The sequence below is a fragment of the Podarcis muralis genome, chromosome 6 (genome assembly GCF_964188315.1).
Source record: "Podarcis muralis chromosome 6, rPodMur119.hap1.1, whole genome shotgun sequence".
In the NCBI taxonomy this organism is placed as follows: Eukaryota; Metazoa; Chordata; class Lepidosauria; order Squamata; family Lacertidae; genus Podarcis; species Podarcis muralis.
In genome coordinates this window covers 50224874-50242162 of record NC_135660.1, presented here as the reverse complement: position 1 = coordinate 50242162, position 17289 = coordinate 50224874, and the positions used below count along the sequence as shown (strand labels likewise).

The window sequence follows — 17289 nt, the reverse complement described above, 5'->3', positions numbered from 1 at the left end:
GATATGCTGATGTGTCACATACTATGTATAGCTTAGTAAGAGGAGCAGGAGTCTTGATAACTGTAGTATTGGGGAAAAATGGGATAGACAAAGTGAAGCAATAGAGGCCAGGCAATCTGTATTCTTTCTGTGACCAAGCTTCACATTGTGTGTAGATCAAAAGGAGTTTTGAAATATATATAAGATAGGATTAAGGAAGCCACACTTCCTAAAAAGAAACAGTAATTCTGCACTGGGGGTTTTAGTGGTTGGAGGTAGAGATGGGAATTTGGAAACTGGAAACCGAAACATTCCAATGTGGGCGATTTTTGCATGATAAATTGATGTAAATTTCAGGAAATTCTTAGCAGTAAGTTGCACATTTTGAACCTGGACATTTCTGGGGTAAAGTGTTTTTCTTTTACACATAAACCAGAGCTTTTTAAATTGTAAGGTATGCTAGCTTTCTCATGTGAATGTAAATACTGTATTATAAAGTGTTAGTCATAAACGTATCAGTGTTTCTGCTGTACCTATATAGATATGTTTGCTGTTCTTGTGAGCCCCTCTGAGCACAGTTTGGGAAATAAATTATTATTTTATTATTAGTTATTAAATTTGTTAGTTGCTTTATTTTGTCCAAGGCAACTCAAGCCAGCTTAAACAGCCAAGCAAATAATTCTGATGTTAATGATGGATCTAGAACAGGGTTTCCCAAACTTGCGTCACCTACAACTCTTACAACTCCCATCATCCCTAGCTAGCAGGACCGATGGCCATGGATGATGGGAATTGTAGTCCAAAAAACGGCTGGAAACCCAAATTTAGGAAATACTGATCTAGGTCCCATTGATTTTAATGGGATCCAATTATAATTATCTTAGTTTGGGTCGAACCATAGATTATACAAATGATGCGTGCTCAATCCTAGGTCTCTTCTCTTTCTTCCACAAAGTCTGTTTTTACAAAATATGTGATGTCAGATGACATCACTTTGTTGTGAGTTTTTCCTTTTTGCTCAAATTTCTTGGTTGCTGTGTGTTTGGCAGTGAAGCTTACAGCTATATCACACATCTTGATGAAATGAATCTTCTTGATTATCTTTTTAGATAGTTGCTCTTACAGGGATAATGAGCAACTCTAAAACAGCTTGAATTTTCTCATGTGGGAATTATGAATTCCGTCACTCACTTTAATCTATTTTTTTTTTAATTAGCATAGGACATATGGACCATATCGTTTTGAGGAAGTTCTGTTTCTGTTTGGGTGCTTCCATTCTCCCCAATATGGAACTTCTAGGCACACAAACTGAACACTAAGCGCTTACCTGGCGCTTTCAGTGTAAAATTGACTCTCAGAGGTCAGTTTGACCTGTAGTGGATATGATATGTGTGAAGAAATTTTAAAAATGCATTGCAGAGCCAGGGAGGAAAGGGCAAATGAGAGTCAAGGACATCAAAGCGCACTGAACATTCTTGCAAATAGTATGACAGAGACCAAGTATCTGACTGAAGGACTCCAGCTACTGGAAAGAAAACTGACTGTGTGTCTCTAGAAACTTAATCACATATTACAACACTTCTGCAGAGAAGGTGCTGTGGTGATGTGGAGAAGGTGGTGTGTGATGATCTTACATACATGAAAAATGCTGTCTGTACTCACAGTGTTCATGTACACATGCAGTCAGTTTTCATGTACACATGCAGTAGTGTATGTGGATGTAGAATTGTTTATGTTACAGTGTAGATGCATGTGATGGGTTAAATTATTATGCAGAAGTACCTTCCATGTAGAAATTCTGTATGTTATGGAGTAGCCTGACAGAAGCAAATTACCTTTGGAGTTCAAAGTGGTGGTAACTGGGGATCCATGTATGACTTACTCTGATAATGTGAGAGTAGAAGGCCATTCCATTTCCCCACTGTTTACTTAGCTGATAAGGTTAAGGTTAAAATGCAAATCTGATCATTCTACCTAGCAATTTTGTTCACTGAAAGTGAGTGGAAATGTGTAAGCAAAAGTGAGGAGCTGCTTTATTTAGAGAAGTTGATAGCATCTTTTGTTTCTGATGCAGAGTTTTTTGAACTTACGAATATCAATATTGAAGGGAAAATGCACTTAATTCAAATAAGAAGAAGACAATTTTGCAACTAATGACACACATACTCCAGGTGCATAGTATCCAAGACTGGTCCAAATCCCACTCAGACTTCTCCATGAGAATAAAAATACAATAATAATAAAATAAATAACTCATTAACTGGCTGTCGGATGATCTCATAGAGGTGTGCTTTCCTGTCCTTATGGAAAGGTGTGCTTTTTATAGGTGAACATGATCAATTGCTAATTGCCATTTTATTCCCTAGCATCTGAGCTTCTCTCCTGGAGGAATGACCTCATGGGGTGGTATTTCTAAGAATATGAAGACATTACAACTGTAATGCACGTAAAGCAGATTGGGTAGTATAAAGTGTGCAGACTCAGGGAACAGAAAAAAATGATGTGTCTTATGAAATTCAGCTGGCTTCTAATAAGCATCTTACAAATTGCATCTGCTGCCTAAAATATGCTCAAAACATTCTGCTTGCTTTGAAATTAAGGCTTCAAAGTTTCTTTCTTTCTAAAAGTAGCTTTGCTTATGTAAGTATAATATCCTCGGACAAATCATGGCTGTTAATATCTGTTCCAGAGCTGTGCTTCTAAATATAGAAGATCCCAAATTCAATCCCTGGCATCTGCAGGTAGGGCTAGGAGAGATTCCTGCTTGAAATCATGGAGAGCTGCTGCCTGTCTGTGTAGATAGTGCTGAACTAGGTGGATCAATAGTGTGACTTGGAATATGAATGCTTCCTATGTTCATCAAGCTGCTACAAGTAAATTCAGCCCATGCTTATTGTTCTGGGTAAAAAAGTGTGGTGGTGGTGTTTTGATGGTGATTCAGGATCTTTCTCAGAGTATGACTATGGAAGAGATTATACCATATGTATTTCTAATGAAACTATTAAAAGAAAAGAAAAAAAACCCACATACTCCCCATTTGTTTCCTATTTCAGTGCTGTGCATCTCCTTTCTGCTGCATGCAAGGTCACCTCTGTTATTAGAGAGCTTTACCATGTAATGTATATTTCCAGTGGGGCAAAGGTTTATTTTAAAAAATAGCTTCTTCCCAAGAAGCTGAATTCAGTTGCTGAGCTTCAATTTCAGGACTATGGGGAGTGTGGCTGGCCATGTAATTGCGACCATCAGATATATTGGTCAGGATGTGGCTATGAGATATGCATGGGGCACAAATGGCAGTAATGCTACGAATACCAAAACTATATTTTGCCTCTGGAATTTGTATTTCAATCAGTGCAGGAGCACTACTTCTCCGTGAGGGGTAATCTGTGGTCTGACGTGTGGAGAGGGCATATGTGTACAGGGAAGACATGGAAGGATTGTATAGAGAAACTCGTGAAGAAAATGTGTAGTCCTCATGGTTACAAACAGGGAACGTACAAAATACGACAGTGGTATGCAAGAATGTCTGAGCAAAAAAATGGGATAGATACGGCTTTCAAGAATTATAATGGTGTGCTTACAAAGGATTTTTAGTTACCTCTGAATAGGCAGCTCATTTCACACAAATACTCAGTTTTTGAATGCACATATTTGTTTCTTCTGTTGAAGTGAAATATTAGTATATTCAGATAAATTGGTCACAATGAAACTGTGAACCAATGAGAAATATTTGAATGCCTCTGGAACCTCCCCTAACAGTTGTGGTTTTTTTTTAAATCTCTTGTTTAGTTTCTAGGATTTCTGATCACCCTGACTCTCTGGAGGGGTTGGGCAGTGCAGGGCTAGGAAGTGAAGGGCAAAGGTTGACTTGGAGAACTTTAGAATTGGAATCCCAAGCACTTTTTGTTCAATTTAGTATTGACTGTTGCTCATTGGAACTGGTAGGGCAGAAGGCAGAGAGCCCAAAAGTAGGTGGAGCCAATAGATTGAATTTTGACCCCATTCTTCTCTCTGCTGAGATCTACAAGGGCAACACTCACTAAGGAGGAGAAAGCCGACAAGTAGTGCTACCTCTTGGACTGGTCATAAGTAAGAAGGCTGGCAGCTGGCTGAGGGCAGATTGAGGTTGCTGGAGCAGAATCCTATCCACCCAAATGGATCAGTGTTCTCTGGTTAAGTTATTTTGTCATTGTCTGGATTCCAAGGGTTTTCTTCTTAATGATACCTTGTTGGTGCAGGTTGGATAATAGATTTTTTTTGAACCTTTTAGTGTAAGCAAAAGAATGCCACTTGCTGCTTATGTATGATTCACCACTTGCACTCTGCCATTTGTCCTTGTGTCATAATTTCTACTTGGCTAGAAAGTTAAATAAAAAATAAGGCACATTTAATATTTTTGTAAAAAAAACTGTCCTACTTTTTCAGCTTTTGAGTGTTCTGCATCTAAGCCAGGCACCCCTGACCTGCAGCCCTCCAGATGTTTTGGCCTAAAACTCCCATGATCCCTAGCTAACAGGGCCAGTGGTTAGGGATGATGGGAACTGTAGTCCAAAACACCTGGAGGCCGAAGGTTGGGGATGCTCAATCTAAGCTTTTTAAGATGTTTGATTTGCCTTTAATTTTTGTGGAACATTGCTCCTTGTTTTAGAATATAGGGGTGGGTAGGGTTTTACTCTTTTTCTGTTCTGCTGATTTTTTGATTATTATTTTTTATTATTTTGGTTACACAGATTCTGCAGGATTTTAAAGAGTTTCAAAGTCATACAAACTCACCAAAGATTATAGTGCGACAAAATATATATTTTTTCATATGACTTAAAAACTATTATTCATCTTCATCCGTAGTAAGACTTCTCCCTTGTTACACTTTGTTGCATCCATATAAATTTTCCATTGGCATACAAAGAAGCTATGTCACCAACCTGTAATTAGTGTCTTCCACACAGGACAATACCAGTAGGTGGCTCTTTGTAGGACTGTCAATCAAGGCTTTATTGTAAACAGTTCAAATTACACCAGCAACAGATAATACAGGCTGCCGATGAAATGTTGAAGATGCAGGTTCAGAAAGTCTGTATAGTCTTTGATTAATCAGGTTTGAGACTTTGTTTATATGTCAGTATCACTTGACAGACAACTTAAAAGGCTTTTGTAGCACCTCACTTATAACTTTGGATTTTGAGACGTCAGTACAGAAGCTGGAAGAGAAAATAGCAGAGAACATTAGTTTTCAGCTGGCAGGCTGTGGCCTACAACCTCAGGTGGGTCACACCACCAGCTCCAGGATGGTCTTTTGTAGATAGGGAGAGAGTGAGAGAGGAGGAGACAGAAGTATACAATGAGAGTGCAAATGAGAAAAGTAAGTGTGAGTGAGTGAGTGCATAATAGAATCTTGGAGAAGACTTCAGCTGAGGGATTGCTAAATAGGAAAAGTGTTAGCATTAAGGACTTCTGCAGTAATATATCCACAACACCAAGAGTAGGATGAAAGCAGTTTACAACTAACCACTAACTAATACAGTTTTTTGGACTCAACAAGCTGCCTCATAGCACCTGTGTTTTCATGTTAACTGGGCCTGCAATGATGCTATTGCTAGTTTTATTTTGTAAGTGAATACCCAGTGCCTGGGGTGGTCTTCATCCACCCCCTTTCATAAGTACTGTGTTACCTCAGTTGCCAGTTAATGCAGTGCTCTTTTTTGGGAAAGCTAATAACCCCAGTCTTGTAGTCCGAAAATAGAACTTCATTACTTAAAGATTAGGGAGGGTTCACCGAAGGCTGTGTGCTGCTGGGGTCTTATTTAGACATAATTGCTAATTAAAACATTAGTCGGCATTCCCTTCAGTGTTTTGTGCACTCATATGGATTAAATAACAGGGCACTGTAAATAGAAAGCAAGAAACCTATCAGAAGTGTGGTGGGTGGCGGGGGTTAAGGAAAAAGCATTTTGTCTTCCTAGCTGTTTTGCTGCCATAAAATATTTTAAATGTGAAGTTTGGTACTATGGAATTACATTAATGTACACCACACCTTTCAACTGTAAATAGAATAGATGTTTACACTCCTATAAACTAAGCAAATCTACAAAAAGGGAAGGAGGGAGAATACAAAGGTTGAAACATATGAATGTAAGCAAAGTGACAGTCTTTTTATGTCCCATTAATTCCAATAGACTAAGTTAAGGACATGTCTTCCTATATCCTCTCCTTACTCATGATCAAGAAATTGGCTGCAGTCCATTTTAGCCCATAATATGTCATGTAGTCAAATGAATGTCTATAGATTCCTCAGGTAGGACAGCTGAATTGAAACCTTTATTTGTTTCTATTGAATAAAACTATTTCTGTGCCACCATATCATTAAATATGAGAGCAATTTACAATGTTAAAACATAAAAACCATTTAAAAGTGCGGGTGACTGACTATTCATGATAAAAATTCATCAGCTGCAGGGCACTGTCGACATGAAGAAGTCTTCAGGAGATGCCTGAAAGTTAAAAGTGAGGATCTCTGCTGGGAAAGTGTTCCACAGCATGAGGACCAGCATCACTAAATAACCATCTTCTAGTTGAGGCTGGTCTGGCCTCTGTAGCTCTGTAAAATATTTTAAATGAGCAACTACTCCAAATTGGAGGGTGGGGGATTCTCTGCATCCCTAATATTACAGTGAACATTTATACTTTAGCATGCTAGCAATATTGACTGACATGACTTCCTCGGAATTATTTGGTGAAAGAGCTGTTGAGTTTAGATGGATTCAGAAATGAATGTTAGTCTGACACAGTTCTTTTCTTATTATCCCTGCCCCTGCTTCCGGTATTTTCTTACTTTGTATGAAGTGTACATCACATTGCAAATGGCCTATGAAGCCTGTTTTTATGTGATCCCCTCTTTCAGATTCTGAAGAGGTTACATCCCATGCTTTTTAATGAAAGCGTAGATTGACTGTCAGGCTATTGAAGCAGAATGCAATTCACAGGAATCTAAAATATTTGGCTATTGGTGGAAAGCCTACAGGTGTGGCAGGGGTATCACTTAAGCTCAGTGGATCTGGCAAATCACTACCAGTGGCACTCTTATCACAAGTGTGAGATCATTTAGTGCAAGCTATGGTTTGACATTGCTTGTGTTTTCCTTAACTGCTTTCCCCATCGCTCCCTAGTGAGTGTCATACATATTTTTTTTAAATGCATCTTTTTGGTTAAAGCTCTGTGAGAAGCTGGACAAATCTGAAAGAAAGTCTTGTGCATATAATTTCTCATTATTTTTACAGTGGCACATCCTCAGGAGCCTCACCATTCCACAGAGAAGCCAGTCATCCACTGCCATAAATGTGGGGAGCCATGCAAAGGAGAAGTGCTTCGTGTCCAGGCCAGGCATTTTCACATCAAATGCTTTACCTGCAAAGGTACCGTGATGCTCATTTTTCTTACAAGCTTCTGAACTCGCCCCATCAAATTGTTCACTTATCTTTTTTCATCCAAAAAACATTTTAATGTATTATTTGCTCTGGCTACCCACTATGCGTGTGCAGATGGGATCTAGATCTAATGAAGAAGAATATCAGAATCTCAGAACTATCTCCAAAGTGTAATGAAAAAAGAGCACCACTTAAATGTACAGGCAAGTGAGTGGTATTCAGTGGGTGGTAGACTGTCTAAGGTGATTTACCTAGTTAAAAATCCCTTCAGCTGATTACTGAGTGGTTTTGACCCTGGGCTTATTCACACTTACCTTTTGCCCCGCTCTTGTGTGTGATGCGCTTGGGTAACTGACATAGAAAATAACAGATTGACTAAACCTGAGCATCTGTGTGGGAACAGTATTGCAAGGGAGTGTACATTCTTCAAAGAATTTTACAAAGAAAACTATTACAAAACAGTAGGGTGGCTTGGGAAAAGGGAAGCAGGTATGTTTCATAAAGCAGTCCTGCACAGACACCCATGCCTCATCCATCTTTTAAAAAAAGTTCATCTCACCATCCCCGCCCAACAGAAAATCTGTTCCTCCTCTTCCATCCTCCCTACTCCAGTCTATTACACATGGATGGGATGTTGCCCTTGCATGAGTATAGCACAATAAAATGTGCTTGTGGCATGCTTTCAGTGTTTATTGAGAAGAGTGCAGTGTTTTCAGCCCTGAAATCATATGATTATGGTTTGAGATGCAGCATGGTTTTTCTGCCCTGACTATAGCTTACATCTCAGGAATTGTTTAGACTGTGATCTCTCAGATATGACAATTTTCATCAGAACCATCAGTTGGGAGACTTCCATCTGCTGTGACAGTGACATACAGAAACTTGCTGCACATATACGCTCTCACTCTCCCAGTTCAGGCATCATGATCAAACTACAGCTTGGCCATTGGGAATGTGCTGCGGGCACACATGCTCTGCTCTACCCTTTCGTAAGCTGACCCTTTCCTCCACTCTTCTGGTTTGCAATAGCCATAATTTGTTCTGACATTCAGATTGTACCCATAGTTTGTCCAACCAGCAGTAGTTTGCCTCCAAACCAGAATAGGATAATTTGAAATGGTAGTTTCTGGTTCTGGTTTAGAACAAACTATGAGCCACGAATAACTACTAGTTTCCTTCACACTAACTGTTACAAGGGATAACTTTAGTGAGGATGAGTGCCCTCATGCTAGATGGCCAGTGTCTGCCACGGGAAGCCTGCTCTTCTCTCCCATCATCTCATGGAAAGTATAATGCTTAAAGAAAGCTGCAGGGAGCAGTTTGCCAAAACAGAGCAATAGTTACCACGAATGAGGATGCCCCCCCATATTAACTCAATATATAAATGTGTTTTAATTTGCATGCTGAAGGCAGCTACAAAATCAACATGGTACGAAGCAGTTACTCTTAAGACAATGAACATGAATATATTTATTTATAAAATTTGGAGTTCCTTGGGAAGTATATCAGTCAGCCTTTGTCCAAATTGCAAAGCAGAACACACCTCCAACTCTTCTTTTGTTTTTTGTTTTTTCTGTGCTGCCTCTTGCATAAATCAATGGGATGAAAGTGGCTTGTCCCTTCAGTCTCATTAGGTGTCTTTCTTTTGTTTGAATGCCACTTTAAATTTGTCATTCACCAAGGTGATAGCAAGCCTGGAGAATATCTTTCAAGATCCTCCTGAAATGCTTAGAAGTTGACTTTCCCCCAGTTAAAGTAGAAATATTTTGCTTAAGAAAAAAGCCTGTGGAGGTGGTGATGATGTCATTTATCCAATATAGTGTCTAAGCTCCACTCTCTCTCTCACCTAGGATTGTTTTGTTCTCCCAGTGCAGACTATTTAATCTAGATTATTTAGTCTAGATGCTTCCTTTCCAGGGTAGCTAGGCTAACGTTCTGTCTCAGTGATCATAAGTACTAGGTGCACTTTTAAACCTAGTATATAGTACAAGATTCTGTCACATCATCTGCTAGAAACCCAAATGCTCAATGTCAGGACATTCTCTTTTTTGTAAGGGTCTTGAAAATGCCATGATTCTCTAATTATAAGACACAGTTCTTACACGCATATACACAACTTTTATAAAGGCTGCAGTGAGCACTGCTTCCCCTTGCATCTGGTCCCCTGAGTGGATAGATCAGACACTTCTGTTGATGAAGCTTGTGATATTACTGGCAGTCAGGCATTGGTCAACAGCACTTTGTCAGGCAGCCAAGCAGTACCCTCGGGGGCTATATAATATTAATTTTGCAAGGAACACTATAAATAACTACTTTGCTGAAAGTGATTTTAGTTGAGTAATGTAGACAAACCCTAATAGACAAAAATACAGTACAAAAATAATATAATCATGAGGATGAAATGGACTACATAGAATAGAGTTAATAGACCTTTTGCATGTTTACTCAGAAGTAAGTTCCCTCAATGGAAATTACACTAGGCGCACAAGATTACGGCCTTATAGTCTTATCCATGTTTCCTCCTAAGGATATCAGTGTTTTAAATAAAATAAAAAGAAGTAATTCCTGCTTATTTTAATAGGGTGTATTCTCAGGTGTGTATTAGTATGTAGTCAAATTATTATTATTATTTCATTTTATATACATTATAACAATTATAACAACAGATGAAAATTAAAAGATCAAAAACAAAGCTATAAAATAGGAACATAGAAGGAACTTACATTTGACTTTGTTTTGAGGAGTGTTCATGTTACCACCTCAGTGGAAGTGTGGCAGGGGATACAGGATCACACAGGCAAGCCCATCCATGTCAATGTCTATATGTTAAAACTATATCAGAAGGAGTTCTAGTCATATAACAATGTATGTGCCCACATAGAGATTCTCTTTGCAATGAAGAACCATGGCCCCAATCCGCATTACTCCTTTGCTAGCGCTCTGTGTGTATACATTAGACTAGAACTCCTGTTTTGTGGGTTTGTTTGTTTGGCTTTTTGTTTTTTGTTTTTTTAAAAGTTACTAGGGTTCCTTCTTATGCAGTTTGAATACATGATATCAGAAGATCATGGTGTCAGTTGTCTATGTGACACTCTGCAGCCTTCTTTTAATAGGCGGAAGGGGTTATGTGAACTAGGTTTGGATAACTGTTCTGCCTTCAATTTCTGTTTGTATGTTCCTGAACTGTTGCATTGTATCACCTTCTCACTGGATTAGCCCTTACTTGGAGTGTCGCATGTTCAAAGATTCTGGTGGCTGAGAAGTATGCTTCCCCTCACAATTTCTTTCTCTCTCCATCTCTACCTGATATAGTCTTTACCAGCTTTGCTGGTGGTGTACAAATAAAATTATTTATGTATATATTTCTTTTAGAGTTCCTGTTACAGGATTTCATACCTGCTGGCATCACTGACTGCCCCTGATGTAGTTTAATAGAATATATTCTCTTTCCAACTTGGTGGATAACTTGTTTTGCTATGGATGGCTGTTAATGAAGATGTTTAAAAGCTGCTGACAGATTAATAATTTGCAATACGAGCAGTCCAAGCAGTCACATGGAGAAGGGTGAATAACCTCTCCAAGGGTAAAAGAAATTTAGATGTGGCTCTGCATTATAATGTTTAAGAATAGATGATGTTACTTTTGCCAAATGAATGTTGTGCTTGTAGCTTTTTATTTTTTAAAAAAACTACAGGTTGATACCGCTATGAGTGAAGCATTCACCTAAACTGAGTATTTGATTAGAAAGCTGTTCCACTACTGACAGACTGCTCTGATAGTTTGCCAGACATGAGATTGACGCTACACTTGTCAGAATTAATCAGACTGACACCCTGATCCTAAACACATTAGTTAGAACAAAGCCAAGTCTCTCTAAAAATCAGTAGGATGTAATTCTATGTAACACGTTCAGCGTTAAGGATTTTCAACACATGCTGAAATTTCAACAGGACAGATACATTTATTGTGTGATAAGTGATGTATTCCAAACTATTTCCCCATCTCCAAATTTATACAGGAAACTGCTCTGCAGTTTTTCGTTTGGGGAAAGATGTTTTTTTTTTTTTTTACATGAGCATATTCTGTTGCTCCCAAAGAAGAGTTTGCAGCCACTCTGCTCTTTGTTTGGCTTTCTTTTTACCCCTGCACTATTCTGAATTAAGTCAAGGTTTGACTTAGCATGCCTTCTGAATTGGAGCTTGTGGTTAAGCTTTCTTCTCACTAGCTGTGAGCTGTAGCTGAGGTTTGTGTCAGCAAAACTCTCAAACCTGTTCTCAGGTGTGCTGAGATCGTCAGAGGTGTAATAGCATCCAGACTGTAAAAATCAATCTTGCTATCTTTTAAAGTATTAATTTAAAATTATATCATTTGCTGAGACTGTTCTTTGAAGAAAGTTATGTGACTTGACCGAAGGTCTCAAAATGAGATGAACAAAATACAGTGTGTGGGGTGGGTAAAAAACGTTTTATTCGCGGAGGCTTGGAGAGAATCTTTGTGGTTTTTAAAATGTCATTTATTTACAATGCTTTCTTTCCTGCAATTTCTTTTCTGTTGTTTACTTTATTGCAGTGCTTCCCCCCCCCCCCCAAACTGCCTACTTCATCAATACAGTAGTTGAGATCGAGTCTAATGGTTTTCTAGAAGTGACAGTATGTCTTTCTCCTCTGTGTTAAAGATAAATAAATCAGCAAATCTCTTGAGACTCCCAACAATAACATTCCAGTATTATTATAACCCCTGAGCCTAGAAGTAGCCCTGAACTACTCTGTACCAGTTGAAAGTGGTCTGCATCCATTGTGTTTTTATGCCAGTGCTCTATGATCAGAGACACTACGGCTATTTCTAGCTCTTGCTGAATGCTGATAAAGAACCAGCTAGCTAGAAATAGTGGTGCTTATCCTTAAGGAAGTGAACTCTTCATGATGATATGCAAAGAATCTCAGTCATTCAGCTATTGACCACAAGCTATACTTAAAGAGGGGGTAGTTAACAACTTCGTTTTAAAGTAGCAGTTTTTGAGGTTGCATAATAACGACGACTACTTCCTACTTGGGGAGTATTATTCAAAATGTGCATAAGTTTATTTTCAAAATACTAAACTCTTAACAAGTTTGCTATATACAAACTTCATTTATTAGATTGTCTGCAAAACATTAATGTTTATCTTATTTGCGTTTCTGGGTATTTCCAAAGGATGTGGCTCTTCTTCAGTATATATCTAGGAGATGTGCTCTCTATTTCAGAGTCCCTAAGATCAGTAGCCTGAGTTGGAGGAGCTTCTGACAAATCAATGGTTCTAGTGCCCTGACAAAGCAGAAGTCTAGACTTGGTGTATTTTTTCCACGTCTGCCAATCCAGCAGTGTGTGGGGTGGGTTCCTGCCAGCCAAAAGGGTTAACATTGCACACCCATTCCCCATTCTGCACATGAAGAAGACTCTGTAGCCTGAGAAATCACGATTGACACTATCTCTCGCTTGTCCAGTTTCCCAGCTCTGGGGCTCCTGCTTCAAACAGTGGAATCTTCCAACAGTCTTCTTTGTGAAACAAAAACAGTTGAATCTGATCACAAGCCATTAAATGGTCACAAATGGCAATCAAATTAGTACTTCCAAATAAGAACTATGAGAAGCTGTGGAAGACCTTCTTGAAGACTAAAGTATGTCTTCTTTGCAGGTTAATTACCGTAATTGCCTTTTGTTTGGAAATGAACATAAATTAAAGACAAAATACAGAATGGTAGGACAAACTTATTGTCTATCACCTTCTGAGTTGGGTAGCCTTTTCTTTTCAAATGCACCTCCATTATTAATTTAGTTCTTCTCCTCTTGGAGGCCATTAAGAACTGGCTGCCCCATGAATAAGCAAAGCAACAGCAGCCAGGAAGCCAAACTGCCATAATCACAATTTTCCCTTACTGCTGCTGGGACACCTCAGTCAGTGGATGCCAGGACAATGGTAGTCACCTGTCTTTGGTTGCTCCACTCCACTCTGTTGGAGGCAGAGTTATGCATGCCATGCCCTGTGCCCCCTAAGCTAGCCTCCCGCCCTCAGTGCAGTGACTATCATGTCACCAATTACAAAGTAAAGATTCAACCTCCAGTCCAGCCAGCTTCTGTAGATGGACTAGGAGGGTGCCATTTTGTCTTTTGCCTCAGGCAAATGTTTTGGATTGGCCCTGGAAGGCACTAGTGAGATTAACTGTCAGCATCACTACTTCTTTATATAGGCCATATGCCGTTTCTACTATTTTAATGTTGTCCTTATCAGTTGTATGTAAGCCACTCTGGATTTTTTGTCTTCTGAAGAGGGAGACAAAAAGGCTCTCAGTAAATAACAATGAGGGCATTTCTCGGTAGTATAAACACGCTTGGAAGCCCACATCATCTTCACTTTAGGAACTGGGATTTCTTAAACTCTTAACTTCAATCTAGAGTTACTTTGTAAAAAATTGACTTTGAACTGGATCAGCTGTACTTCATGAAAGAAGAAAAACTGGAATCTATGTTAAGCAGACTCCTTAGCAACCATCTGGAATGTGGCTGGACTGTTAGATCTTTTGACCTTTGCTCTGTCAGCCAGCTTTATCCAATAACTCAAGTAGAGGAAACAACGTAGAAAATTGAGTTGGGTGCTGCAGTGGGGATGTCAGATAAAAGGAACGGATCATTCTGTCTTACAATATCTTATGAATGTAATGTGAATTATAGTGTATCAAGTATATAATATAACTAACAATTTATTTTTTAGTCCCATCTGCTGTTCTTTGAAGAAATTAAAGTGGCTTGGCTGATAGCCTCCATGAGATGAACAAAATTTGCAGCATGTGTGAGACAAAAATTTATAAGTTCTCAGGCTATAAGAATCTTCTTCAAATTAAACCTTATTTTATTCCTGTAAGCTTTAAGGTTGACAAGTGTGGGCAGTTCATTATCCTTTACAGTGGGGAAAAAATCTTGTTTTATTAGTGGAATAAGAAAGAAATTACACTTTAGAATTTTGAAGTAAGGCTATTAAAAACTTTGATTGATGGAGAATGTGATATTTTACCAGTAGGTACAGGCTAAGCTGGCTTGTACAGTGCTCAGTTTTTCTTAGACTTGGAAATTGTACTGGACCAGACTCTTAACATATCCACACTGATTCACTGTATATGTGGTTGGCTTTACACCTGGGAGAGTTGAGGTCATGTTTGAAGGAAGCAAATCACAAGCTTGGGTTCAGATGACACAACAAGATGCACTCTGGTTTATTATGGCAGTAGCAGAAGCAAGAACCTTTGAGTGGTGTTCTTGAGTTTGCTGCTCCCTCATATTATAGCGTCATAGCTTGTTTTACGCTATGAATTATATGACATGTGAACCAGGGCCTAGGCCTGTGGAATTTTGACCAAGGTTCAGCCACCTCTGGAGATATGGTTGCCAAACTTGGCACAAGGGTTCCTGTGATGGGAATGGGTGTCTATATCGAAGTTTGGATGACGGGCACCATTTGAATCAAGGTGGTGGACTGAAACATTATTTTAGTGTGACTAAATCCAAATGTTTGCCTCTGTGTATTATGATTGTAGCCATTCTTGTTTAATTGGTGACAGTGGCGGTGGGGGGTGCATTCTGAAGACCCATTTGCAACATATGTTGCTAGGAGACAATATAGACAATCAGTCAGGTTGTGTAAACACAGCAGTGACCAAAGAAGGAATGATCACTGGGAGGAGCACAGAAAGAAGAAACGCCATGGTACACCTGCATCAGTACGACCAGACACCTTTGTCTGCCCCAGCTGCAACAAAACATGTCTCTTCCATATCAGTCTCTACAGCCACAGCAGGTGCTGTAACTCTCCAATGGTTTGACTTAATCCCCCAAGTTGTACTCTTCCATTGTCTCTCAAGACAGATAGATGCTAACCAGGAGGCAATATTTCAGTAAGATTTACCTTTCCACTAAGCTGCAAAGGAAGTTGTCATGGTGTAAGTCCTCTTTGTGTAACTCTTGATGGCAGACATTTCTTTAGGACAATATAGCAAGACAGCATCAAGTGACTATTTAAGACTTTAGAATATTTTCATATTAAGGAACGTTGGCATGATCAGGTATGTAAACTTGATCAGGAATCATAACTCATATAGCTCTCCAATTTGCTCTAAGCAGACACACAATCTGAGTTTTCTTTTACTGGAGCATGCATCACAGTTCCCTGACCCCTTCATTCTTTAATTGTTAGTCTCCAAACTGTATTGGGCATGGTGATCCAGAAAAAGAAGATGAAGCTTTTGCAACATATCCTTTGGGAGACAGTGGTTTGTTTTTGTTTGCTTGCTCTTTAATTAATTCAGGAGGCCCCTTACATCTGTGACCTGTTTTGGCTTTTGCATCATACTTACCAGATGTTTCCGTGGGATACTATTTTAAAACTTGAGATACACTAAACTAAAATCAGTATTAATCTTTTAGCAAAGCCAGATTCCTGCAAGGCTCCCTCTCTGGACCATTCAAGCGCAGTTGTGATTATGTAGCTCTTTAAAAATAAAGCACATGAAGTACAAACACAGCAACCTTCCTGCAGCCTTTGTGCTGCTCCTTCTCTCCAGCATTGCATCAAACATTTCTCCTGACTTTTTTTTTTTTACATGAACAGGACTAGCCCTTGCAGCAAGGACAGTTGCACTGTTTTGATGTGCTGTTTATCCCGTTCATGTTTCTCTTTTCCTCTGCAGAGATCAGAGAAGTGCACATGGAGCTCTGAGGCAGTCTTCCGTTCAATTATTGGCTCAAGTCCTAACCAACTTGGCTTCAGCAATGGCCATCTAATGCAATTGGGCCATTTTATGAGCTGCTACCACTGGAGCAGGGCTAGCATGAATTTAGCTCTAGATATACAATCCAGTGGTACAGTCTATCCTTGCACACTTGGAAGGGAGCCATGTGAGAAAGGGGAAGTAAATGTATAAGAGAATAGATAGTACCCCACTCTTAAAAAATATATGAAAAGCCTTATGACTCCTTTCAAGTGAGTGATTTATTGTTTAATGCATGACATTATATTTCTCTTTCCAATGATTCTAAGACTTCTCATATAATGCTAAAGTTTGGTATCCCCGCCCCCATTGTATTCTCAGGTAGGTTAATTTTCCCTGAGTGATAATATGAAAAGTCTGTGCCACGGTGCACACAACATTGATATGTCGCTGGGGAATTGCTGCTGTTTTAGATGTGTGGCCATTGTTCTTTATCTCACAGGCTTTTTTGATGATCTACACATTGACTATAATTGGAGGCAAGTGGGGATATGTATTGGGAACAGCAAGTTCGTGAAAAGATTGCACGAGTTTCATTATTTAGTGTTTATGAAGGATGCTAAAAAAAAGAGATTACTAATCAGGATTAAATGCAGGATATCCACTTTCCCATCTATAATTAAAAGTAATGTTTTAAACTGGCCTCAGACTCAGCTGGTCTCTGTATCAGAAACACATCTGGTTTCCAGTTGGCTATGAAATTCGTAAGTCGACTTTGCAAGCCTCTTTCCCAAAGATTTTAATTTAGAGCCTTCCATACTATTGATTTATTCAATTCACAAGTAGTTTTGAACTCTGAATATACTGTTATCAGAAGCAGCTTACCTTTCTGTGGTTCTCTTTCAATAAATTCTTCAGAGGGCAGACTGTCTGGCACCGCTGAGAATGACTTAATATCTTGGTAGCAGTATTTATGAACAGTATTGGACAGTAACATCATCAATATTTATTATTCTCACCTCTAATGGCTGCATTAGAAGACATAACTAGATTCAATTCATGAGGAAAGTATTCCACCAGAGCTCATTTAAGCTTTGTAGGGGGGATGTAGAGAAACGTGGTGTGGAAGCTGACGAGGATGCAACTTTGGT

General features: G+C 39.1%; 1 protein-coding gene across 33 annotated transcripts in view; it reads left to right on the top strand.

Annotated features, from left to right (window-relative positions):
* ABLIM1 (actin binding LIM protein 1) overlaps positions 1-17289 on the top strand; it is a 216647-nt gene that overhangs the window by 95705 nt on the left and 103653 nt on the right. For all 33 annotated transcript variants that reach the window (XM_077930268.1, XM_077930273.1, XM_077930270.1 and 30 more), the window contains one exon: positions 7254-7388. In XM_077930268.1, coding sequence (XP_077786394.1) covers positions 7254-7388 — 135 coding nt within the window. Of the gene's footprint in view, positions 1-7253; positions 7389-17289 lie in introns of those variants that run through there.